The sequence below is a fragment of the Cimex lectularius genome, unplaced genomic scaffold (genome assembly GCF_000648675.2).
Source record: "Cimex lectularius strain Harlan isolate CLEC.00 unplaced genomic scaffold, Clec_2.1 scaffold5, whole genome shotgun sequence".
NCBI classification, from domain to species: domain Eukaryota; kingdom Metazoa; phylum Arthropoda; class Insecta; order Hemiptera; family Cimicidae; genus Cimex; species Cimex lectularius.
In genome coordinates, this window is record NW_019392993.1 from 3,729,994 (window position 1) to 3,754,064 (window position 24,071).

A 24,071-nucleotide genomic window follows, 5' to 3' on the forward strand; every position below is an offset into this window, starting at 1 on the left:
TGATTGTAAGCAATCTCAAGTTTCTTTATTCACAATAGACAAAAGAAAACAATTCTTAAGTAAACAAAAGAAAATGTTTATTTAGCCTTATTCAACCTCCTCACATTCTGTCGAGTTAACCCACACCAAGATGTGGGGGGTTAATAATTAATTAGTTTCAATTCCCATAGAAAAAAATTGTGGATCCAACATACGATACCTTTAAAACAATAATTTACACATCAGAGTTTTTGCCATTCAGCTATGTCCCAGCTCAAGTGGAACAAATAAACAAAAATATTTCACTTTTTTTAAATTCCAATGTCTACATAAATGTTAAAATCATTTTATTCCACAATTTTAATGTGCAGGTACACTGAAATTCCAAGTAACTTGAGCCACAGTTTACAGTGGCAAGTAAATAATTTTAGATCATAGTGCATTCATTGTCAAGCAGAACAGCTGTAAGATGAGACGTGCTCAGTACTGTTTTAATCCCAGTCCTGGTCAATGGTGAAATTCACTTTGTCTCCTTCGGCACTGGCACAACTCTCCAAGTCCATGAGAGCTTCTGAGGAAAGAAAATTGAGAACTTAAAAACTAAACGGAAAATAAAAACGCAATTTCTTTCATTTAAAGGGCTGACTGTAATTTATGAAAAGCAGCTTTAAGACGACTGAAGTTACCTGATCCATTTTCTGTTTCCTCAAATATCGTACCAATGTTGAGCCTAGAAATTTTTAAATGTTATTTTTAGAGAAAAAAATAAACAATTTGGCCTACAAGTAATTCTCAAAATGTACTTACTCTATGCTAGAAGATTTTCTCTTTTTGCTTATCCTATCACCCTCACCACCAGTAGGCGGAAGAGGGGTGGAAAGCGTTTTCTGAGTGATAGCAGGTGCGCTTCCACTCAATTTTCTCTTATTAGGTCTTGGAGACGAAGCTACTGTACCTGTACTAGCTGAATACCTCTTGTACCATTTTACAATCACCCCAGGACTTTTTGAAACCGGCCTGTCCTCTAAGCACTCTTTAACTTTGCTTGCAGAACTTCGGTCTTGGAGAGCAACCCAGGCAGTTGTGTCAGAAAGCCAATTGATTTGTATAGAACCTGGAATAAACAATGACTGAAAATTCTGTTCCCATGTTTAACCATTTTTTTTATTAGAAAGAAAATGCGTTTGCCATTTATTATGTCTTCATTTCATTTACGAATGGACTTTTTGATTTTTATATATAATATATTATTTTTGTAATTCTCACCAAATGGACTAAAAAGCTCCACAATGTTTTGGGAAGTCCATACTTTTGGAAATGAAACATGAAATACATGGTCTCTCAGTGGTTCGGCTGTAAACAATTAAATTTACTATATAAAAATAAATTTGGTATAAACAATAAAGCATGTTTTAAATTGTTTTTAGAAACTTACGATCCCGCCGTTCTAAGTCTATATAGGCATCGGGGATTTTCATTAAAAATAATCTGAAACAATTTGTAAATTATATATGAAAAAAGTCCTAAGTTAATTTCAAAGTGACTTACTTGTTAAGGTACTTCTGAATCGCTCCAACGTCCACAGGAGATTTTATAAATTTACTTGTATCTAAAATGCAACAAGAAGAAATTAAGGATTAGATGATATTAACCAATACTGTAATATACAATATATTAACTTTTTCAATAACTAAATTTGAATTATACCAACCTAAATACCTGAGGGCAGTTATAAATGACAAGCCGGTGACATAAGCATCGTATCCAGCATTATGGAACTTCTCATTTTGGATTTCATAAGAGTAATTTTCTTCCGCATCTTGACATAAAATAATGTATATGGTTGTTTATTTCACACAAAAAGGAGAAAGTTATGTTTCTTTATTACCTATCTTAGGCAGTTCAAAGGGAGATTTCATAATAGCTTCAACAACGCCTGGCAAATGAGAGGAAGGAATTAAATCAGACAGTGCCTCCGACACTAAGTACTTAGTATCAAGAATCCTTATAAAAAAAATAATAATAAAACTTTAAACATTATATTAAATAACAGCATTAAAATACTTGGGAAATATGGTATGAAGCATTTCTTTAAATTCAAGATAATCCTCTGGAAGAGGGTCTATGAATCTATGGACCATGTGACAGAGGTCGAGGAGAACGTTGTGTCCTACAATCAGCTTTCTCGATGCAGCAATCCGTCTAATTATAGTGGCAAAACCAACCGCATCCTGTATAGTTTCTTCCTCCTTTTCGGCCTTTTCTTGTTTTTCTTTATGCAGCTGTTCTTGTGAAACCCCTCTTCTTGCGACTAATGTGCCGTTCTTCGTCTCAACACATATATTTTTCCCACTCAACCTGAAAATTTTCTGATAGCATAAAACTGAGGGTTTTGATTTGTTTTTTAATTAAAAACAATATAATACTAACTCTTCTCTAACTGTCTGGTACACTAACTTTCTTACAAATGCTGAACATTTTTCAACGTGCACTTCTTCCTTATCAAAGTTTGGTGATAATAATACTTTTATTTTTTCCCTTAAAAATGAAAAATAAAATAAAAACTTATGTTTTAAATACACTGAGCTTTTGTTTAATATAAACATACATAGCAGCATCCACTGCTGGTTGGAATTGTTTAGGAATGGGAATCGTCTGGTTGTTTGATTGCACGGCATTTGCTCTAATCCTGGATTTCTCAGCCAAGGTCTCCCTTAGTGAGTCTTCATCGCTCTGTTTAAGATACGGAATACCTATATATGCGAACAATTAAAACAGCGTATTTTTTTACAATTATTTACACAAACCTTCTCTGAAAAGCTTATTAAAATTGAAGCCATTCTGGGCCAAAAAGGTGAGACTCGAAGCCTGACACAAAAACCTACAATCAGGCGCATCTCGGTTCAAAGGCTCAGGAAATAGATAAAACACGTATGTCTTGTTTTTGTACCTGAACAGTTAAAAGAAAAATTACAAATACAATTTTTTGAGTGAAAAAAATACATTGAAAGTTCATACCGTTCATGTCCTTTAACTTGTTTGAAAACTGATAGGCCAAACTGTACAAACAGGAAGTCAAGTGCTCCAGAACGAATCTTAGAGTAGTATTGTTTCGGCGTATCAAAAGCAGTGATGTTATGGCCATTGTTCAAACCCGTGAACTCTCCATCGACCGCTAAAAAACTCGAAGAGTCTATCGCTTCTAAAATTTCAGGCAGGAGCTTCTTGAAATCTGAAATGATACAAAAACCAAAAAATATAGGGAGGTAAAGAATATAGAATGAAAGCTTTCTATAAGTTGTACTATTTTATAACATTTTTTCTGTTTTCAAAAATTCACAAATCATGTAAGTCACAAAACAGTGCTAGAAGGAATCAATCGGTTTATACAACTTTTTAAAAGTGACGATGCATCGACATGCTGTATATTGGAAGAAGAAATAAAATAGCAACCAATAAAAATTATAGAAAAATCAGATATAATGGCATATATTTGGGTACATTTTGGAACTAATCAGGGGCTACTTATTTATGGATGTATGATCAGATCCAGAATTCGAGGTTATACTGTTTCTGTGATTTTGTTTATTAGGACCTACTAGCAAAGATATAATTACAATAAAGGATAGGGTAAAAAGTAATTAATAACTGATATAGAAGAGATGCAATCTAACCTCCTTGTAAGATTTCAAAGAAATTTTTATAATGAACAATACAAAAGAGACATAAGTAAAGTAGTTCCTGTCGTTCTGGAGGGCTTAACATCCAACTACCTGTCATTTTACAATACTTTTTGCATATTATTCTAAGTTGAATGAGTAGGATTCTCTAACCACCCAAAGGGGAAATAACTTCTGATGATTAATTATTAATATTAATGAATAAATTCTAAAAGGTTGTTTGACAGAGCATAAAGAAAAAAAGAGGACATGCACAGTCAGCAGAATAAGTACAAAGCTTTTATCTCTTCAACAGCACAGTATTGTATCTCTTGAATTGTACATTCAACATGGAAAATTTGTTTATCATGATGAGAATATTAATTTTAATGTGTGGTGATTAGTGACCGTTAGTCGATGATTATTCGGAAATCACGAGATGTGGTCTGGTGTGATATAGGTTTCAGAAAAACATTTTCTTTATCGTGCAAATGTTTCGATCTTTACTGAGATTATTTCTACTCACTCAAAGTGTTTTGTTTTCTGCGTAATTGTGCCATTCTTCTTCTCTCAACACAACATGCAAGGCACAATTACACAGAAAACAAACACTTTGAGTGAGTAGAAATACATTGGTTGAATATAAAAAATATTTTTTTGCATTGTATAAATTCACTTTTTTCCATATCCTACATGTATTTGTTAAATTTAAACAATCTTTGTAAATCCCAGGCCCTGAAGATGATCTCAACAAAGATCGAAACGTTGGCACGATAAAGAAAATGTTTTTCTGAAACCTATATCACACCACACCGCATCTCATGATTTCTGATTAATTTTAATGGGAAAATTATGACCATTGCGGTGCCCTTAAGCACCCAACTCAAAAAGCTTTTAGTTCCAGCCAACTTATTAAATAATATATATGGCAAAAGCAAATTCAAGGGTCTGTGACAGACCAAAAAGCTCAAAACTCTAACCCACGCCACTAGAACAATCCCCCTGAGTATTAAAATTTTGTATTGTTGTGTTTTCTCTTTTTGGCCAGCCCACCATATGAGATACAAATGCAAGTCAAATGAATGAAGACAAGCTAAAATCCGTAACCCAGTTCACCAGCGCCGTCTCCCTAAGTATTAAAAACTTGTATTATGTCATAAAGGTTGAGTTAAAAATAGTGAAAGATAGAGAGGTGAATGACAAGGAAGTCTAGGTATACAAGGATGATCAGACATGATTTTGAAAAATTCCAAAAGCTGTTGATCACACAGATCTGACAAACCAAGAAGCTGAAAACCCTAACCAACTTCTTTAGTGCAGATTCCTTAAGTATTAAAATTTTAATGTAACTTTTAATGACCGTTGAATTATAATTGTGATGTTTATATCGGTGGTGATTATCAGTCGATGGTTGTTGGCATAAAGAAAACGACTTCGAATCTTGGCCGACATTTCAATTTATTTTTAAATCTTTTTCAAGGCAGTCGCTTGATATCTAAGTGACTTTTTTTTCTTCTTTTTTTTTTGTTATCAATTGGCAAATGACAGGGATCTGTATCGATAATCCCATCACCACCGATACAAACATCACAATTATTAAAACTTTGTCATAAAATGGCAACAGGTGGAGTTAGAAATAGTGAGGCATAGAACTAAAACGAACGAGATTAGGCAGACCAGGATAATCAGACACAATCAACAGTATTTCAAAAATGTCAAAAGCTGTGAATCTAGCGACTATGACAAATCAAGAAGCTGAAAAACCTAAGTCACTACACCATCACAGATTCCCATGCATTTTAATTTGTGCCCAACCCCTCTTAACCATTATATTTTTGGGATTTGACATTAAAATGTAGATCTAAATTTGGGCAGATCACCACATGAGAGGCATGCGTAATTTGTAGTGAAAAAAAAATGTTTCAGATCAATGTTTGTTGTTTAAATTGGGTTTTTTGGGCATTTCTAAAAAGAGAGCTAAAGTGAGTATGACACGTGTTGTTTTTTTCTACCTTCCATCCTTTCATGGAGGAAGAAAACCGGCGTACGACCATTTCTGTTAAATGTGAATCGTAAATAGTTAAAGTTTCGACGGCATTCTGTCACATTTTGTCGGCGGAGAGTCCGTTCGAACCGTTTTCGACTTACTTGACTTAGTAACGTCCATTTTCGTTGAAATACGTTCATCCGTCGAGAGGGGCCGTTTCGCCTTTCCGCACAGTTTTCCGAAAAGGCCAGCTTCGCCGCGGGCTAATCACACGGCCGATTCCTTTGTGAAAAACACTCGGACCAACGTAAAAACCCCTAGGACATAGTTTTGGATTATTTTTGTTTTTTCTAACTTAAAGAAACCTCCTCGCAGCTGTAGACGGTCCAGGGCCCATTTCTTCTCGCCGCCCTCGCTTTCGCCCTTCCTAGAATATTTTTCGTTTTCTAATATTTTACCACCAGGAAAATTGTCGATAGAAAATCAATTTTGAAAGTAGTTAAATTCACAGTCATCTCGATCTAAAACTACATTTAATTGAATTCAAAAAATTATATACACAGTAATTCGTTTTCTACCACCTGGATTTCTGTTTATTTATTTATTTTTTTTTTAAACACCACACATTTTAATTTTCACCACTGTCCCTAAAGTATTTTCAATTAAACTCATTACCTCAAAAAACATAAATTAATGTAGTTAAAATCCATTTTGCCCAATAATTATATTTATTAATGTTTTAAAACAACGCCACTGTGATAACAACATTAGATTGTAAAATTTCACAAACCAGAACCAATTTTCTACTTTCCCTCCTAAAAATAAATAAAAAAATTTACTTCAACAATTTCCTCAAAAAGCTGTTTGCAGTTTCCACTGACTCAACATCGACTTTCTGGAAATTTATGAAATAAAATCACCTGATAATAAAATATTATTTGGTAAAAAAAAAATCAATCATTCCAGTTTTACGGATGATGAATCAACTTGAAAAACATAAACGAGCAAAATGTTATTAATGAAGATAGCTAAAAAACTATGATATTAGGATTATTAGGAATGCATACAATTATTAAAATAATTATTTAAAGGAAGTATTAAGGTAGAGAAATAAACTTTGAAGACCCAATAAAATACAAACAGAAATTAGTAATGAATTAAAAACAATAAATATTAACCGAGGATTTATGAAAGAGAAATCAACGTTTAAAACAAACCAGCAAAATGTTATTAATGAAGACAGCTAAAAACACAATATTAGGAATAGATTAGATCCCGCTGTTGCCTCTGGACTTTTTTCTGACACCTAAGGGGGCCGGTGGCCACAATTGAAAAAACAATGACAGGGCAGTCAATGTTGTCTGGGGCGAGATCGGATCTCCCAACCCCCTTCAAAAATGAGTTTCTTTGATGGAAGCAAAAAAAGACTTGTGAAAGAGAAATCAATTAAAAGGCATAAACCAACAAAATGAAGACACTTAAAAAGCAACATGCTATAGGAATACATAAAACTATTAAAGCCATTAATTAAAAGAGGTTTCGAGGTAGACATATCGACTTTTAAAACTGAATATAATTATTCAGAAATCGTGAGATGTAGTCTGGTGTGATCTCAATAAAGATCGAAACGGCATGATAAAGAAAATGTTTTTCTGAAACCTACATCACACCATTTCTGAATAATTATCGATTAACAGTCACTAACCACCACACATTTCTACACTGAATATAATGTGGAAGGTTGACCTCTTGCGAGGAGAGCAAATGAGCAATGAATAACTATAATCAATCAATCAAAACAAATTTTAGGAAAGAGAAATCCACTTGAAAGACAAACTTAAAAAAAATGTTAAGAATCAAGACCCTACAAAACAAAGTTATATTAGGGATAAATAAAAAATTAATTAATTATGACAGGCATTGAGATAGATAATCAAGTGAAGTACCCTGGGGAAAAAAGAATGAATGACCTCAGTCAAATTGAATTTGAAAAAATCAAATTCAAAGTATACTTTACAATTTCAGGATCAAGAAAAAATTATGTAAAATCAATGTTTGTTCAGAAAATTATGTTTATTGGAATGTAGAACATTAAAAATAAGTTGTTGTTGTTATCTAAAAGAAGCATTTCAAAATGTTTGCAAAACTAAACAGAATAAAGTCACTTTTTCTCATGGGTCGGTCGATGAAGGCTGAACTTTTATGGAAATCTTTAGCCTCTGGTCTTTTAAGAAAAGTTGTTTGTCTTTCAAATCACCCCATTTGGTCTTCTTGTGTAAAATCTTTGGCTTCTTCATTCTTGAGGTGTTTTTAATAGTTTTCCTCACTGGAGATCGTTGGTACATGCTTGTGAATTTTACTTTGTAGAAAACCATATAGGCTCTAAAACACCCAGACCGGACTGAAGCCTTTCCTCTGAAGGCGCACCTGGACTTATGCCATTTTTCCATAGTAAGTAATTCTTCTAACACATTCCTCTGGACTCAAGTCACTTTACATTTTGTCTATTTTACTGTCTTATAGTACTCTCAGATTACTTTACAGCACTTCAAAATCATTACGAACAAAAAGTGGACTGTCGTTCTTCCTGCTAAGAGTGCTTTGACCCCCCCCCCCCCAAAAAAAAAAAATGCAATTACATAACACAAATGAATAAATTAATTAAGGCAGTATTTTTAGTGCCTGAAATAAGGGAAATTTATGAGGGGAAAAATACTATAATATAAATAAAACGAGTAGGTTTTGAAGAAGATTCAACTTCAAAGACCCTAATAGCAATGAATAAAATAACAAATTTTCAATATTTCTTCTATACAATATAATATTTATTATGCAAATAAATTAATGAGAAAAAACTAACTTATAACAAGGTAATGCTAACAAACTGAAAATGCTAGAGTTTAAAAATATACAACAGCTAAACATCATAAAAGTGGACGATTTTCAATTCAATTTTGCAATATGACATATATTTTGGACGGAAATATTAAACGGAATCACAACACTTAACAAGAATAAACCATTTGAATAAAACAAAAACACCACTTTTTTAAGCGGTTATTTCAATCCGACATTCAAATAACATACGTAGTAATAATATTTTTAAGCATAAATATTTAATTTTTATCAAATGGGCACTTCAGATCTTTTTCCATGACTAGATATTATATATTCACTCTCTTGTAATATCATGTTTGCTTTAAATAAATTACAACTAGACTACATTATACTTTTCATTTCAATAATATAATTTCATAGTGAAGAAGAAAAAAGTAAAATTACTTGTAAGAATATAACAATCAAGTTATTTCAATAAAATTGTTAGAAATGTTAACAGTAATGAGTACCAGCATATAAATTGCAAATTTGACAAGCACAGCCTTTCTGGTAACTTTCACAAAGTGCCCCATTGGAAATAGGAATAAACACAAAACAATTTATAAAATTCAAATTTAACACACAAACATAAAAAAAAAATTTAATCTCAATAATATTGATTAACCTGATTGACTTTTAGTATTTTTATTTGTAAAAGAACAAAAAGTCTGAGTTGGTTGCTTATCAAGTATCGTTTACACTTGATAATTAAAAACTTTTATTTTTACAGACAACTGAAAATAATAGGAAAATTTGGTGTAATTTAGACTGCACATTTATAAAAACTTGCTCAACCCTAAGCCTACGTATTTTATTATAATTCGCTTTATACCAGATGTTAAGCGTTCTTACTAATTATCATTTCTCATTAAATGAACTAATAATGCATTTTGTTTTTCTAAATAATTTTGTGTTAACTATTTTTTTTAAATGAAATATTTGTTTTCCTCCTTTTATGTATGGTGAAGAACATAACACTGCATCTTTCACTGCCGTTTCTATGTGATGATGGATAATTAAAAATATCGATCGGTTTTCTCACAAGGAAAAGAAAACATGTTTTTTATAACATTAATAGTAGTAAATTTACACCATAAATTACAGAAGATAAAATAATTCTAAAATATATTCTGTTAGTTCTTAAAATAAAAGGAATGAAAAACTTATTAAAGGAGATAAAATTTTTCCATAAAAGAAAGCCTCTCCGATTTTAAGAAAATTCACAATCTTGGATGGCCTTTAAAGTAGTTTGTATCTTCATCTTGAGGCGATGCTCAAAATCGTAGTTTGTGTACACCGATACAATCGAATCCAAAACAAGTTTTGCATCACTCATCTTAGAGGGGAGAAAAATGTAATAATTAAATTTGAATTATGGATTAAATAAAGTTATTATGACAGCTCAAATACCTTTTTCTTTTTGAAGCAGATCATGCCTATTTCATAAAGCGCAAAAGCGCTAATATGCAGATCTGCTCTTGATTTATAACGTTTTTCTTCTTCGATCCGGCTCATTCTGACCGAGGCGAGCATACTGACAGCTTCCTCGTCCCTGTTGAGATATGTCAGACAGACCCCAGCCAAGAGGGCTGACAAACCAACCATCGGCTCCATTACTTTCTTACTTGGTAATGATTTGGCATTTGATTCAATATCTAAAAATGACATATTCAAGGAATTGTATAATAAATGAATAATTAATCCAGTAAAATAAAAATTACCATTTAAAATTGAATTAAGCCCTTCCTTTCCAGGCATGCTGTTCCACAAATAGAGCATTTCATAGGCCAAAAGCCTGTAAAAATGTGGAGTCTTGGTCGGCATGAGAAAAACAAGCCTGTGCAAAATCAGCTGATCAAGCTGAGAGAATCTCATCTTAGATTTCTGTTTCAAGATTTGCGTTAGATGGGCGACATGATGCATCTCGTTAATACAGCCACAGCATACTAAAACGATCGGTATTAACGGTTGAACGTTAATAAATTGGACTGAACCAAATCCAAGACACACCAGCAGATAAATACGTGTAGAATACCCGACTCCACCTTGATTGCTCTTTCAGCTGGGAGAAGGCATGCAAGGCAGATTGAAAGTCCAATTGCATCAGTCGGCACCAACCAACCTCGTGCAGGCATAATAGCGACAGCTCTCGCTGTCCAGAAAGGTTTATTGCCGCAGTGTAAACACCTACTGCACTATTAACTTCATTCTGCAGCCATAAAGACATACAAAAATATTAAGAAATGATAATCACAAAAATATACAGAGTAACCAGATTTGGAGGTCTTAAATTTATTATCTAACACATATTTCTGTACCATTAAAAAATTTATTATGTTATTAATTAAATATGTATGTGTGTTTATTTGTGTTCAGAGTTGGGCTTATATATGTATCAGTAATCAGTAACAATTATTTACGTAGTTTACACAACGTAATTAACTTGTTGATATTTTGGTAATAGAAAAATTTGAATCTTACAAATGCAGAATTATCGACTAACCTTCAGCCTGAAAATTCTTCCTTTGAAGAAATAGAACAGTGCTGAATTTGCAAATTCTTTTTTAGAGTCTTCCATAATAATATCAGCACATTGAATCGTACTAACAATGTCACCGGGCTCGAGAGCCAATAGAGGGTTGATAATCGTATAGTACCAAAGCAGTGCAATCCTAAAACCAAATGATCACTTTAGATCAATTTTAATTGCTAATGCAATATTGAACTTACGTAGCGAGAGGTGCTCTCACGTCCGGCCCTTGCCTAGCGAACTCGAGCGACTTGAGACCTGCCACTCGATCACCCACAAAACCTATTAAAGAGATGAATCGCAAAACAGACGGAGGCAGAAGAGAAACACACAGGTGGAACAGCCCGTATCCGAAGCAAACAGCTCTCGTCAGCCTTGCAATATCCGTAGGGTTTTGGCTAGAATGAAACACATGTTCATAAATAAAATAATTACAATTATTAATATCAGTAACTATGGGAACTTAGTAGTAACTTAGCTTCAGATACAAAAAAACACGAACAATCTTAACAAAGTTTGTATTATGAAATAACAGATTGGCTGAACGTCCCTGCTCACCGAGAGCCAGTAAGTAAATCGTACATTGTTATGTCAATGTTTTCAGATGCTTTTTTATTAAAATACTGTTTACTTTTTTTTAATAAATATAAATGAAGAGGCAAATTGCTAAAATATAGATCCAAACAATGTTTACCCTATATTAAAAAATATTTTGGTAATTTCTGATCATTTTAGTCTATCTATCCTCGATGTTTTGGTCAGACATGTTTTCTTTCTAAAGTCAGTATTATTTTGTCAATTGTATCTCTTCATAAATTTGTAAAAAGTGACAGGTAGGACCAAAATGGAAGTGTAGATCAAAATGATCGAAAACAACCAAACTGAGATGCCTTTAATGCAGCGCACAAGTAGAGAGCAATGAATTTGCACCACAAAGAATAAGATATAGCTTGCCCAACTTTTAAATCACAATAGTGGTTTTAAGAAATTGGTTTGATGATGATATAGATAATAGTAGATAAACATATAAGTTCAAACATAGGCCTTTTCATGTTTGTTGAAATATATCCTTGATTCGAGCAAATGTATTTATTAGCATGAGAATTGGAGTATGTTTGGGTTGTTTGCAAAATATCGAGATCCATAGGAACCTTGAAGAAGCATAGGTTTAGAATATAAATATATATAGGCAGTGATAGGGGGCATAATATGAAAATTCTTGGTATGTATATATTTATTTGTGTGATGTAAATGGGACTGCAATAGCCGAGTGGTCAGTGTGTCAGATTCTTGGCTCGTAGGTGGTCGTGAGTTCAATTCCCACTGCCAACCCTGGCCTTTTTTCATGCATGGAAGGGTTAGAAATTAAAGATAGATGGCCGGAAAAATAAATAAATATAAAAAAATAAAAACTACATGCTCATCACCTACAAATTTCAAGAAGGAATTTTGGTCTAATTTGTTTAAATTGTTTACCAAGATATTTTTTGAGAGATTTGAAAGAACAAAGAACCTTGACACCACATAGTGGCATCATCTACCAACAATATATGCAAGATGCCACTGTGGCATCATTTCAGTGAACGTGTTAAAAGCTTTTTTAGTTGTATCAATGGATAAAATGAAAAATTGATTAATATAAAATTATAGATAATAACATATGCAAAAAAGATACTATTATTTGTATACATACATCCATTTAGGAAGATGATTTCATATTATTTAAAAGTACGTATATGTACGAATGATATTTTCAGGGGAGGGGATGGGTGAGAAAATCCAGAGGAGTTAGTGGGAATCGAACCTACAATCCCTGGGTTTAATAGTCGAGCCTGACACGATAACCACTTGGCTACCATGGTCCCCTAAATGATAAGTTGAACAGTTTATAATACAAATAATAATCATGGCTTAATCGCTCAGACAATTTTTTTTTTTAATGTATAAGTAAATAAAATCTGGAATGTTAAATCATACACGGATTATTGTGTGTACTAAAAATCAAATAATTAATAATGCTTGAACAAAGTAAATAACTGAGAGAAAAAATTTCAGAATGGTCTCTCAGTACTGCAATTCTTGGAGGATATCATGGGAGGCCATGTGTTCCCAACACAGTGAGTTTGAATATTTATCGCGTCATACATCATATTTGACTGTTCACTGTAAAATTTCAGCTAAGGGGAGACCCAAGAGGAAGAGGTGAAGGGCGCTTGGGAGATGACGATATAGTCGACCCTGCATTAAGGCCAGCCATTACGTCCAACTTGACAAGATTCTATCCAAATGGCGTCAACTCCGTTTCCCTCAACGATGAACAAAACAATATCGGGGAGATTGTGCCAAACGAGAATGAAAGAGGACCGTTTCCAATAGTCAGTGACAAATAGTTTCAGTTTTAATTTTTACTTTATTATTCTAACCGATTTGAAATGTAATTTCTTCTTTACAGCAAGTTGTAAGAGATGAATCAAATGGACAATATAGACACAATGCATATGAAAATCGTAATGATCAAAATGAACGACAGCGTAATGTTTTTCAAGTAATGTTTATTTTTCCCTAAATATAGTTTTAAAGAAAAGTGAAATAAAATTTTAATTAATAACTATAATTCGAAACTTTTGATCAATTTTATACATATATAGAAGCCATAAAATGTTTGATAATCTTAAATTATTATTTTTAAAAAGTTTAAAAAAATCAATTCTATTTAAGACAAATAAACAGATAAATATATTTAGTTGAATTTCTTTTCTTAGAAAGAAAAACTTTTTTTTATAAATAAGCATTACAATTTCAGGAAGAATACTTAGGTGATGAACATATGACTCCACAAAACATGGATTTGGTAAGCTTAAGAGCTAATTGTTAATGTATTTGTTTTTTAAACTAAATTAATTTTGTTATACATATTTTTAGGGAAGTCTTCCAACAGTATTAAACATATGTGGACTCGTTGTTATTGGGACACTAATAGTACTGAATATGGTGAATGGACAAATTTGAATTATTACGATATGGACTACAAACTTGAATAATAATATACATTTTCTAAATGAATGACTGTTTATTTACACATTGATCATTTGTTTAATAGCCCTTAGCCAGGGGAAATGTTTACTTAGCTGTTTAATGAATTAATTTTTTATTCATTCATTTATTTTTAGTTATTCATGCACAGAAAGATTTTTACTGATTTGTAACTTATGTGTTAAGGTTCACTAACCTTTCAGGTATATTTTTTAATGTTTGTACATCAGGCGCATCATAATAATGGTGATGCTGTTCATCATCGTCAGGTATGTTTGAAATGTTGATACTTTCCTTGGATCCGGCAATAGGATGCATCGAAGAGATCGAATGTACCATGCTGGTATCTGAAGTAAGTTTAGACACATTTGATGAGATTATGAATATTCGTAATTAGTGTGAAAATACTCACTGGATTGTCTTTCTGAGCACGTTTGCACGAAACCGATAGATTTGCTGACAACTATCTTTCTTCCTGGAGGGACTAAATTTATTTCGGATCCGAAACATTTCTTGTACTGAACGGAAATATTTGAATAGACGCTCAGGTAGAGGCTCCAGGCCTTTTTCAACAACCAGCCGCCTTTCACATAACTGGCTGTCGAGTCTTGCATTATCATGTTGAGAAAGGCTTGACAGACATGGCAGTCGGCTAAGATGATCTGTTGTTCCAATAAGTCATACGGACTTCCCATCTATTGCAAGAATAGAATTTTTATTTTGCTTAGTATATTAAACTCTTGTTTGACCTCATACCTCAGAAGAGCCAAATACACGTGTTTTCACTGCTTTAAACCAACTGAGATTATAAGCACATTTGGATTCAAGCTCTTTGAGGGCCTGGCATGCCTTGGTCATGTTCTCCTCTTCAAATGTCATCATTGCATTCTAAAATTATTTTTAAAAAAATTATAAATTCAATTTATAACAATTTAAGTCTTGATGCAGTTTGTGAATTTTCAGCGACCATATTGCTAGTTTATCAATTTTTATTTATAGATCAGTAATTTTTTTAAGTCTATCCTCACTGTTGGTTTGACAGATCAAAATGATCAGGAAAAACCAAGTTAAAGATTCATTACTCCACAGACATTAACTATAAATCTTATTATTTTCTATTTGTTTTATACAAAGTCATGTTATCAACTTTTTTTTCAATTATGGCCAAAAGATGGCACAAGGTTAAAATCTGATCAGAATAGGAATAAACTGTAAAAAAAAATATATAATAATAATAATAATTGAAGTTTGACATAGATATTTCTTTAAATACACTATTGCAAGAAATGTAAACTAAAAATTAATGCTTCAAAAAGTGATATTTTTTCACGAAAAGTATACCCATCTATTTACATATTTGCAATAATATACAGTAGTAGTAGTAGTAGTAGTAGTCTTTATTTCTTTTAACATTGGAAACTAGAAGACGCAGAAACTTAACGCTCAAATATGGTTCTCATGTTCTATTGGGTTGTCCGGAAAATAATGCAGGATTTTAAGTTTTCATTAAAAAAAATCTATATAAAATATTCTGTTTACGTTTACAGGATTACTCATTTGTATGAATGTCAACACTTATTAATCCTCTTCCAAATGATATTGTTTGTTTACCTCTGTAGCATTCCGCTACTTGGAAATAATTCAGTCATCCTTATAATGTCAAAGCGAGAATTTCGTACGATTTTCTTTTACGAGTTTAAACTCGGCCGAAGCGGAGCCCAAACGGCTAGAAACATTAACCAAGTCTGGGGCGAGGGTTGTGTTAATGAGTGCACTGTGCAAAGGTGGTTTAAAAAATTTCGGGAGGGAGATTTCAGCCTTGAAGATGAAGAAGGTCGTGGAAGGCCTTCCTCTCTTAATGATGATGTTCTGCGATCAGTGGTGGAAGAAAACCCCAAAACAACTGTTCGAGAACTTGCAGAGCAACTCAAAGTCAGTAAAACGACCGTCGCTGACCACCTCAAGGCGATTGGAAAAGTGAAAAAACTCGAAAATTGGGTTCCACACTCATTAAACGATCGCCAAAAAAATCAGCGCTTTGATGTTTGTGCATCACTTCTTTGTCGAAACAAAAATGACCCATTTCTGGCCAGAATTGTTACATGTGACGAAAAGTGGATTCTGGACAGTGGCTCGACAAAGGAGAAGCTCCAATACATTTTCCAAAGCCCCCAACTCATCAAAAAAAGGTAATGGTTACGGTATGGTGGGCTTCATTTGGTTTAATACACTACAGCTTCTTAAATCCTGGCGAAACCATCAATGCTGAATCATACTGTAACCAAATTAATACCATGCATCAGAAATTGGCAGTAATGAAGCCCTCTTTGGTCAATCGGAAAGGGCCCATTTTGTTGCATGACAACGCTCGACCACATGTGTCACGTGTAACGTCACAAAAATTATTGGAGCTTGGCTATGAAACTTTGCCTCACCCACCCTACTCTCCGGACCTCTCGCCTACTGACTACCATTTTTTTAGACACCTGGACCACTACTTACAACACATAATATTCAAAAATCAAACGGAACTGGAAAATGCATTTATTGACTTTATCAATTCTAAAAATTCTGAATTCTACTCAGACGGAATTAATAAGTTACCAACACGTTGGGAGAAATGTATTGAGAGTATGGGAAATTATTTTGATTAAAGAACATTGCTTTAAAGTAACTAGTTTCTTTTTTTTTGTTTAATACCAAAATCCTGCATTATTTTCCGGACAACCCAATATATAAACCAAGGAATACTTTCAATTACACATTAAGCAACGTTTCTCTGCATGCCAGATACATACATATGCTGGCTCTGACCAGAAGATTTTTTTTTAATAAAGGTCCAAACATTGGTACTATAAAAAAAATTGTTTTTCTAACCCTATGCCACACCAGACTGCATCTCACGATCTCCAAATAATCACTTTTTTTTTTTTTTTTCTAAAAATCACAGCAGGAGTTGTTCTGCTCATGCAGTTCTCATATTGGGTGGGATTATTATTCGTTCTAAGTACAGAAACTAGATATGACACTCAAATGGGATAAACCGAGCAACCTTTCTCTGCATGCCAGATATGTAGGCAGGCTTTGACCATCAGAAGACCATATTTTATCTTTTTAAAAATCATACCAAGAGTATCAAGTCTTCCTGTCCTGCTAAAACAGGTCTCATAGCAGGTGGCATTCATATTCGCTCTTAATAACGAACCATGACACTTTTCAAACTGGATACTTCAAACATACTTTCTCAACATGCCAGACACATAACCGGCTGTGATTTAAAAATACTTCTCCAAACATAAAAAGGCAATATGCACAACAATATACAGAAAAAATGTACTCTATTTCTTTTAAAATTGAAACAGGAGTCCCAGATATTTGATGCCTGGACAGAGCCAAGCATTACTTTCAATTAGTGGGACATTGAGCAACCTGTCTCTGCATGCCAGATAAATACACTGGCTTTGGCCAGAAGAAAACCACATTTTTTTTTTTAAGTCATAACAGAAATACTTGTGTAGTTGTTCTGCTCAAACAGTTCTCAAATCAGGTGGCGTTCTTATTTGCTCTAAATAAGAAACCCAGACCTGATACTATTCAAACGGGATACATACAACAACATTTACATTCTGAATACAATTTGTTGAAGTCATGGAAGTGGTCATGAATCACATACTGCTACTCACGACTTCAACAAATTACGAAACAACTGGTCACTAAGAAACACACATGCTGTATATGTGCAAATATGTCTTATAAAACAAAACAAAAATCTAAAACCTAAAATGATGTAAAATAGAAGACCAATATTTTTCTGGAAATCAGAATTATCCTGCTCTTTTGCCTTTTTGTCTACGTATTGGACATAAAAGCAGACTGTTGCCTAAAAATATGTCTCTGCGTCAATGGCATAGAGAAAAAATGTCTCTATGATTAAGATTTTTTGAGGGCCATATACCAACCACACTTTTGAAACATAAGTTTCTCTGATGATCCAACCAATACTGCCATTTGCTTTTGATCACAATTGCAGTGCCTTGTTTGCCTCCTGACATGTGTCCTGGTTCCAAGGCAACCTCTGCTAAGTTGAAAAGATCCGGTTTTGGAATATGCAGTACAAGAACAAGAGAACTTGTCACAAACAGCTGAGAGGACACTTGGTAAATAGGTGCAAAAAAGATTAATTTTTCAAAATTGACTACATATCAAGGAAGTGTCTATAGAGTATGATTTTTACCAAAATAACCATTAGCATTTTCATGCAATTGAATAGAAGAGAAAATATACAAGAAGAAGAAAAACGTCTATAGTTTTGGGTTGATCGTGTTTTTGTGGACAGTTCTTAACATGTGGACGTTACCATTGGCTTGTCATATTATGATGCGTGGTACGTCGTTGGGGAAGCGGGATCGACGGCCTGTCAAGTCTTAAAAAAATGGATGTCAGGGAAAAATGAAGTTACCATGAATAGCGTATAGCAGTGAGCGATTTCCAACTGGACGGATTTTTTTCTGTCTCTGCAAAGCTGCTCGGCGGCTTCAATATTGTTGTTGAGCACGTTCTGTATCACATTCCTGGCGACTTCCCAGTCTTCGAGCCCTTCTGGGACCTCCTCCTTCTCTTCCTTATTACGTCTATAGAACATTCCAAACATTTGAGTTCCATAATATGACACCGGCGTTCAGAATGGATGGGTCTTCCGCGACGACGGCGACGGGCACAGCGATAATCAATACCGGCTAGCACTCTAGCCAGACTAGCCGCCCTCCGGCCAATTTGGACAGACGCGGATTAAAATCTTGACACGCGTTCGACATCCCTCAGTTTTTGACCATTGTGCTATTTTTATTAGCTAGCTCTTAGCTTCGAACTGCTGAAACTATTGTTTTTCCCCGACTTTTTCAAATGCAATAACCATGTGATAGAAAAACAGAACCAATCGTCGAGGGACATCGACTCGAAGAAGGACGGAAACGAACTACTGACCGTTTTTGGCCTTTATCCCTACTGATCTTCGAACAAAACTTACTTTTTAGCAAAAAACAAAAATAACTATAACATTTTTCCGTGTGAAAGCATACAGCAATTTAAAGAGTTCTACACAACAACAAAAATTTAAGTGATACTTGTTTATTTTTGTTTTTAATGTTAAAAAATACACAGTCTCCATGAGTTGAATTTACAATTGCTCAATTTAAAAACCCCTGGCAATTTTCTAAAAAAAAATTAAAACGAAATTTTATTTAATTGCCTCACGCCCATGATCGGGTTCTAACTTTATTAAACATTAAAAAAAGTTTACAAAAAAAAAAAAATACTGCAGATTAGAAATTTTAGCTTTTCTTTATCACACACGACCATTATGAATATTGCATCTTTTGATGATGCACATTCATTGCATAAAAGAAATATTAAAGGTAACTAAAGATATTGAAATATAACAGTTGATGCATGTAGTAACATGTGTTGTATGGTAATACATATGCTACCAAGTAAATATTTTGATGGAAGTAATTGGCTTTCTGGATTTCTTTATGTGATCTGTGTGATAGATAAACCTATAGCTTGGTTGTCTGACATAGCTAAAAATTTACCTCCACTGGAAACATTTATACAAGGAGAAGCTAGATAAAGCTCATTCAGACTCCAAAAATAATCAAATTGGATGAGTACAGCTTTGTCTCGAAAAATTCTGTTTTTACAAACAGTGCAAAACACCAACCTCTCAACAAAAATCATCTAGCTTGATTTTTCCAGAGCACTGGAGGGGCTTGGGATCCTAAGATTCCTAAATTTCTTGAAATCATACTTCTCTGACAGGAGTTTAGAAGTCAAGTTTAATCAAGCGTACTCTAATTTTTAACCAGCGGAGTCCTGCAAGGATACGCCCTGAATACAATTCTATTTATTTCTTTATAGATAGCTAGTTGGAATACCACTTCAATATGACAATAGGAGAACTGCCTTGAGCATGTCAGTAAGTTTCTGGGTTTCCTGTTCCCTCTTTCAAAAGAAATACTGGTCTTTTTCTAGTAAATAATCAATGACAGAGTGAGTAGGTATGTCATCTAATTCTTGAGGACAGCTAGTCTGGTCACCAGTTCTGATTTTTTGGATCAATGTATGAGTCTGGTATGATGCATCCTAGCTAAATGACGTCATGGCTTGGCTCCTTATAGGGATTAGATATGATCACTTGATATGAGAATCAAATTTGAGCTGGACACTGGACAAGTTTCTGGTCGACTGTTCTAATATTCAGAAGAATGTTAGTTTCTAGTGTATATACTTTTAGATATAGATTTTTTCCCCAATTGAGATGTACTTTGGTCCTACCATAATCATTCAAGAATACATTGTGTGAGAACTGTACTTGAGCATGGCAGCATAGGTCTTCTGGTCCTACTTTTAGACAAAAGAAACACCTTGACGTAAATTATACATTTGTATCATATTATCAACGTGTAAAATGTAATTGAAAGTATTTATTAACTTGAATGTATCCTTTCTTAGTATGAGAGGCTTTGGAGTATTTAGGGCCCATATTAGTAGGGGGCCTTCAGAGGATCCGAGTCTTAAAAGAGTGATCATTCTCACCAACCCGTGCAAAATATGACGTTGAAAGTATTAATTTGAATGTATCGCTGTACAGTATGAGAGGCTCTTGAGAATTCAGGGCTCAAATTAGTAAGGCTCCTCAGAGGATCTGAGTCTAAAAAGAGTGATCTAACTCAGAAGTTAGATTTCTACATTAAATAAATTTTACTTGATATTATCTATGATTACATAACATACAATTATTGCAGTAATTAGTTAAAACTGTATTTTCGCAATAACATATTTATAGAAAATAAGGCAAAAAAGGATTGATTATTGAAAACAATAATGAAGTGTACAACAATAGATATATTCTTGAAAATGTATTATAAAATTTTATTGAAACACATATAGTAATGCCTTTAAAGGAAAATTGAAATTTTTCTTAAGAAAATAACTCACTTTTATTTACTTTTTACACTTATTTACATTTTTATAAAATATGAAAAAGCTATTACTAGCAAGCTATTAACAATTTACTACTAGACTCTGGCTAGCTCACCGGATATGACAGACAAATTCAACTAGAATTGTCATACCGTAATTATCAAAGAAACAAAAGTTCACCTTACAGACCTCGGCCCAATATTTCACAGTTAAAAGAAAATAAAATGACTTCAGTTTTAATACTGGTAATAATTTACATATTAATCTACATTTAAAATTCTTAAATGCTACAAACATAAAAAAGAAAGTATTTACATCCCATTACATGTGAGTTGCATTTAAAATATTAATAATTTCAAATTTGTTTAAAAGTAGATTTAAAAAATGGAAGTCTTTGAATTAGATTAATTTAAAAATAGGAAAACCAGCTCATAAAAATGCCAAAAATTCACTGGATTGTTATCAGATGGATATCTGCAAGTACATATATTTTTGTTAAATGTGACAGACACACTGCTTTGTAAGTTCCAGCCTGGAACAAGGAGTGATAATCAGACAGATGTCATCACAAATTATTTGTTTTTAATCTTTTCTGGAATCTCTGCAAATTTGTCAACTAATTCCTTACTACTTTTTATTATCGTTGCGATATCATTCTGTGTGGTGTGTATTTCACAGATATTAGCTCTTATCGCCCTTGTGTCCAGCCCTTTAATCCTTCCGTTGTGCCTCGAGACCGGCCTAATTAAGCTGACGCTCATCATCTCTTCGTGAAAGCTTATGTCAGTCTGTTCCATGTGTAATAGGAACTTTTCAAGGCGCTGTTTATAACTCTCCACATCTTTGGCTAATATTTTCCCCTGCAAGTAGATGGTCTGCGCCATTTTGTACCAATCGGCAAGGCTATCGGAAATCTGAGCTATGGAATTTATAACTTCCTTCTCCAATAGGTTTTTGATAAGTTCTGTGCCCATAACGTCCATTTTCATACGTTCGAGCACATGAAATTGTTCATCATTGTACGTGAGACATTTTGTAGCTCTATCTCGGATCATGTGTTGCCAGGAATCCCGTAGACGCTGGACTATAGAATTGGCTCGTTGGGGAGCTTTGGCTTTCCAGCAACATTTACACCCTACTGTGTTTCTCTCCCATTCTTTAATCAACGTGTCATGTGTGACATACCTATTGTAGAGCAATTTAACTGCTACGTTCAACCCTAAAACTAATTCCTGACTCACAGTTTCCATTTCTTCTTTTAAATTTACACTATTGGAGGAAGTTTTGACACCCAAAATGGTATGGACTGTTTTCTGTCCCCTCATCACAGCTTCCATTATCTTTTCAACATTTGAAGTTATTTCCATAAGATGTGTTGTTTTGTCGAGTACTTCTTCTAGTTCCTGCTTGACTACAAAATTAAAAGTATTCACACTGTCATGAATCAATTTGCTACAAAGGCAATGTATATCTATTTTCCTTTTTGCATGATGAGCTATGCTGCAGATGGTTTTCGCCGTGCTCGCGTCGTTCTCGACATTTACCGAATTTGGGAAGATTGGCAGTTTAAGGCTATCATTGTCGTTTGGAATCACAACATTGTTGTTTTCATTGCTAAATAGAATTATAGGTTTTTCTTCCGTCGTTTCTGGAAAATCTTTTCCACAAGAGTCCTGAACTATGGAAAAAAAGTGTTTATTGTCGAATAAAAGAATCTGATTGTGGGGTAAAACATCTGTCTGTTTTGTGATTTGCGTTTGCAGGTCTAAATATTTTTCTTCTGGGTGAAAATATATCCTTATATTTTGCATTCTGTGAATGTGGTAAACATGAAGCCTCTTTCTCGACAGAGTCTTCGTCACCTCTGAGAAAAATTTCTCAAAAGTCCAAATCTTTTGCGCGTCAACTTCCAGCAAACCGGCCAAAAGGGGCGTGATGTACTTTTTCAGCCCTTCACTCAATTGGCAAGACTTGGGAAGAGTACGACACCAGTTGATAGGGCCGTTTTCTAAAGACTGAGTGCCCGATATGACTCCCGATTCTTTTTTCGTGGTTATAAAGTACATGGTTTCCTTGTTTCGACGACCTCCGTAGGGGCGGAAAGGTAGGTTGCCGGTGGCTACATGATACAGAGTCACTCCGATCGACCAAAGATCGACCGTAGCACCGAAAGTCTTACGTACAGCTTTTCTCAACACAGCTCGCTCGTACATATCGGGATGCAAGTACTCTTCAGTCCCGTAAAGAGAGACAAACTGTTCATCCTCTTCTAAATGCCTGGCAGCACCGAAATCCGTCAATTTATAAATCGTGCTTCCGTCGTCACAGATGAATTTCATTATGTTGCCAGGTTTCAAATCCCTGTGGACCAAATTGTTGTCCCTCAAATGTTTCATCCCAGCTGTCAAATGGTCCAGCACGAGTAGAAACTCTTCCTCTGGTAGGCCGTAGGTGTTTTCAGGGTCGTCGAGGATGTTGAAGAGACTACCGCCAGTGCAAAGTTCCATGACGATGACTTTACCCCTTCCTTCCTGTTCCTCGTCTATGGCTAGGAGCTTCACGATGTTTTCGTGCTTTACCTTCTGCAGCACTTCGAACTCCCTGATCTGAACGTCGTGGGGTCTCATGTGACTCAATTGGTTGAAAGTCTTCACGGCCACGGGCTCTCCTGTGCTCTTGTTGACCCCTTGGAACACGGCGCCTGTCGCTCCTTTCCCCAAGACGCTCGTCGTGCACCACACGTAATTGGTCGACCCTCTTAAAAAGGACATCCTGCTTTCAAAAGGCAATCACGATTTCTACAAATTCTTCATCGCTTTTGGCATACTACCGACTCTTACGTCACCTTACAAACACAACTCACCATAAAAAATCCAAGCAAATGATTATACGCACAAAATAAATACATTGTGATGACAATTTAAAAACAAAAATAACTTATATTATCACAGAAAGTATCACAACAAAGTTTACCCTCTTTGTTGAAGGTTATGCTTTTGTTATGCTTGAAGAAATTGTCATTCCA

At 34.2% G+C, this 24,071-nt stretch overlaps 3 protein-coding genes and 1 long non-coding RNA gene across 6 annotated transcripts; 1 reads left to right on the top strand and 3 right to left on the bottom strand.

Annotated features, from left to right (window-relative positions):
• On the bottom strand, positions 1-6,188 carry LOC106666143 (poly(A)-specific ribonuclease PARN-like). Of its 2 annotated transcripts, XM_014393092.2 has the most exons (14): positions 5,787-6,187; positions 2,998-3,211; positions 2,787-2,929; positions 2,588-2,732; positions 2,410-2,517; positions 2,044-2,337; positions 1,868-1,983; positions 1,691-1,798; positions 1,528-1,588; positions 1,415-1,467; positions 1,246-1,332; positions 787-1,093; positions 666-709; positions 1-550 (listed from the first exon to the last, which is right to left on the bottom strand). In XM_014393092.2, the coding sequence occupies exons 1-14, from the start codon at positions 5,803-5,805 to the stop codon at positions 471-473; spliced, it is 1,779 nt and encodes a 592-aa protein (XP_014248578.1). In that variant the 5' UTR covers positions 5,806-6,187; the 3' UTR covers positions 1-470. The 2 variants fall into 2 exon arrangements, with proteins under 2 accessions (XP_014248578.1, XP_014248579.1); XM_014393093.2 differs by lacking the exon at positions 1,246-1,332 and having other exon boundaries at positions 5,787-6,188.
• Positions 6,189-9,670: 3,482 nt separating this feature from the next.
• LOC106666142 (tetratricopeptide repeat protein 39C-like) lies at positions 9,671-19,280 on the bottom strand. 2 transcript variants are annotated; one of them, XM_014393090.2, is made up of 10 exons: positions 18,525-19,280; positions 14,822-14,953; positions 14,478-14,760; positions 14,262-14,412; positions 11,233-11,430; positions 11,006-11,174; positions 10,513-10,711; positions 10,224-10,448; positions 9,913-10,157; positions 9,671-9,838 (listed from the first exon to the last, which is right to left on the bottom strand). In XM_014393090.2, exons 1-10 carry the CDS (start codon positions 18,714-18,716, stop codon positions 9,713-9,715), a joined length of 1,920 nt encoding a protein of 639 aa, XP_014248576.1. In that variant the 5' UTR covers positions 18,717-19,280; the 3' UTR covers positions 9,671-9,712. The 2 variants fall into 2 exon arrangements, with proteins under 2 accessions (XP_014248576.1, XP_014248577.1); XM_014393091.1 differs by lacking the exon at positions 18,525-19,280 and adding an exon at positions 18,025-18,506.
• On the top strand, positions 11,469-14,111 carry LOC106666145. The gene is made up of 6 exons (XR_001340386.2): positions 11,469-11,599; positions 13,088-13,149; positions 13,210-13,407; positions 13,485-13,577; positions 13,836-13,883; positions 13,955-14,111. It is a non-coding gene; the product is annotated as an uncharacterized LOC106666145 (long non-coding RNA).
• Positions 19,281-20,950: 1,670 nt separating the features above from the next.
• On the bottom strand, positions 20,951-24,068 carry LOC106666211 (serine/threonine-protein kinase TBK1-like). The gene has a single exon (XM_014393240.2). The coding sequence runs from the start codon at positions 23,815-23,817 to the stop codon at positions 21,619-21,621; it is 2,199 nt and encodes a 732-aa protein (XP_014248726.1). The 5' UTR covers positions 23,818-24,068; the 3' UTR covers positions 20,951-21,618.
• Positions 24,069-24,071: the final 3 nt, after the last annotated feature.

Coding starts and splice junctions, on each gene's coding strand:
- LOC106666142 (XM_014393090.2), bottom strand. CDS start 18,716: ATGTTTGGAATGTTCTATAGACGTAATAAGGAAGAGAAGGAGGAGGTC. Junction 10,712..11,005: donor GAAGAATTTTCAGGCTGAAG/GTTAGTCGATAA, acceptor TTATGGCTGCAG/AATGAAGTTAATAGTGCAGT. Junction 10,158..10,223: donor GCTTAATTCAATTTTAAATG/GTAATTTTTATT, acceptor TGTCATTTTTAG/ATATTGAATCAAATGCCAAA.
- LOC106666211 (XM_014393240.2), bottom strand. CDS start 23,817: ATGTCCTTTTTAAGAGGGTCGACCAATTACGTGTGGTGCACGACGAGC.
- LOC106666143 (XM_014393092.2), bottom strand. Junction 1,589..1,690: donor AACTGCCCTCAGGTATTTAG/GTTGGTATAATT, acceptor GTTGCATTTTAG/ATACAAGTAAATTTATAAAA. Junction 1,333..1,414: donor AGACTTAGAACGGCGGGATC/GTAAGTTTCTAA, acceptor AATTGTTTACAG/CCGAACCACTGAGAGACCAT.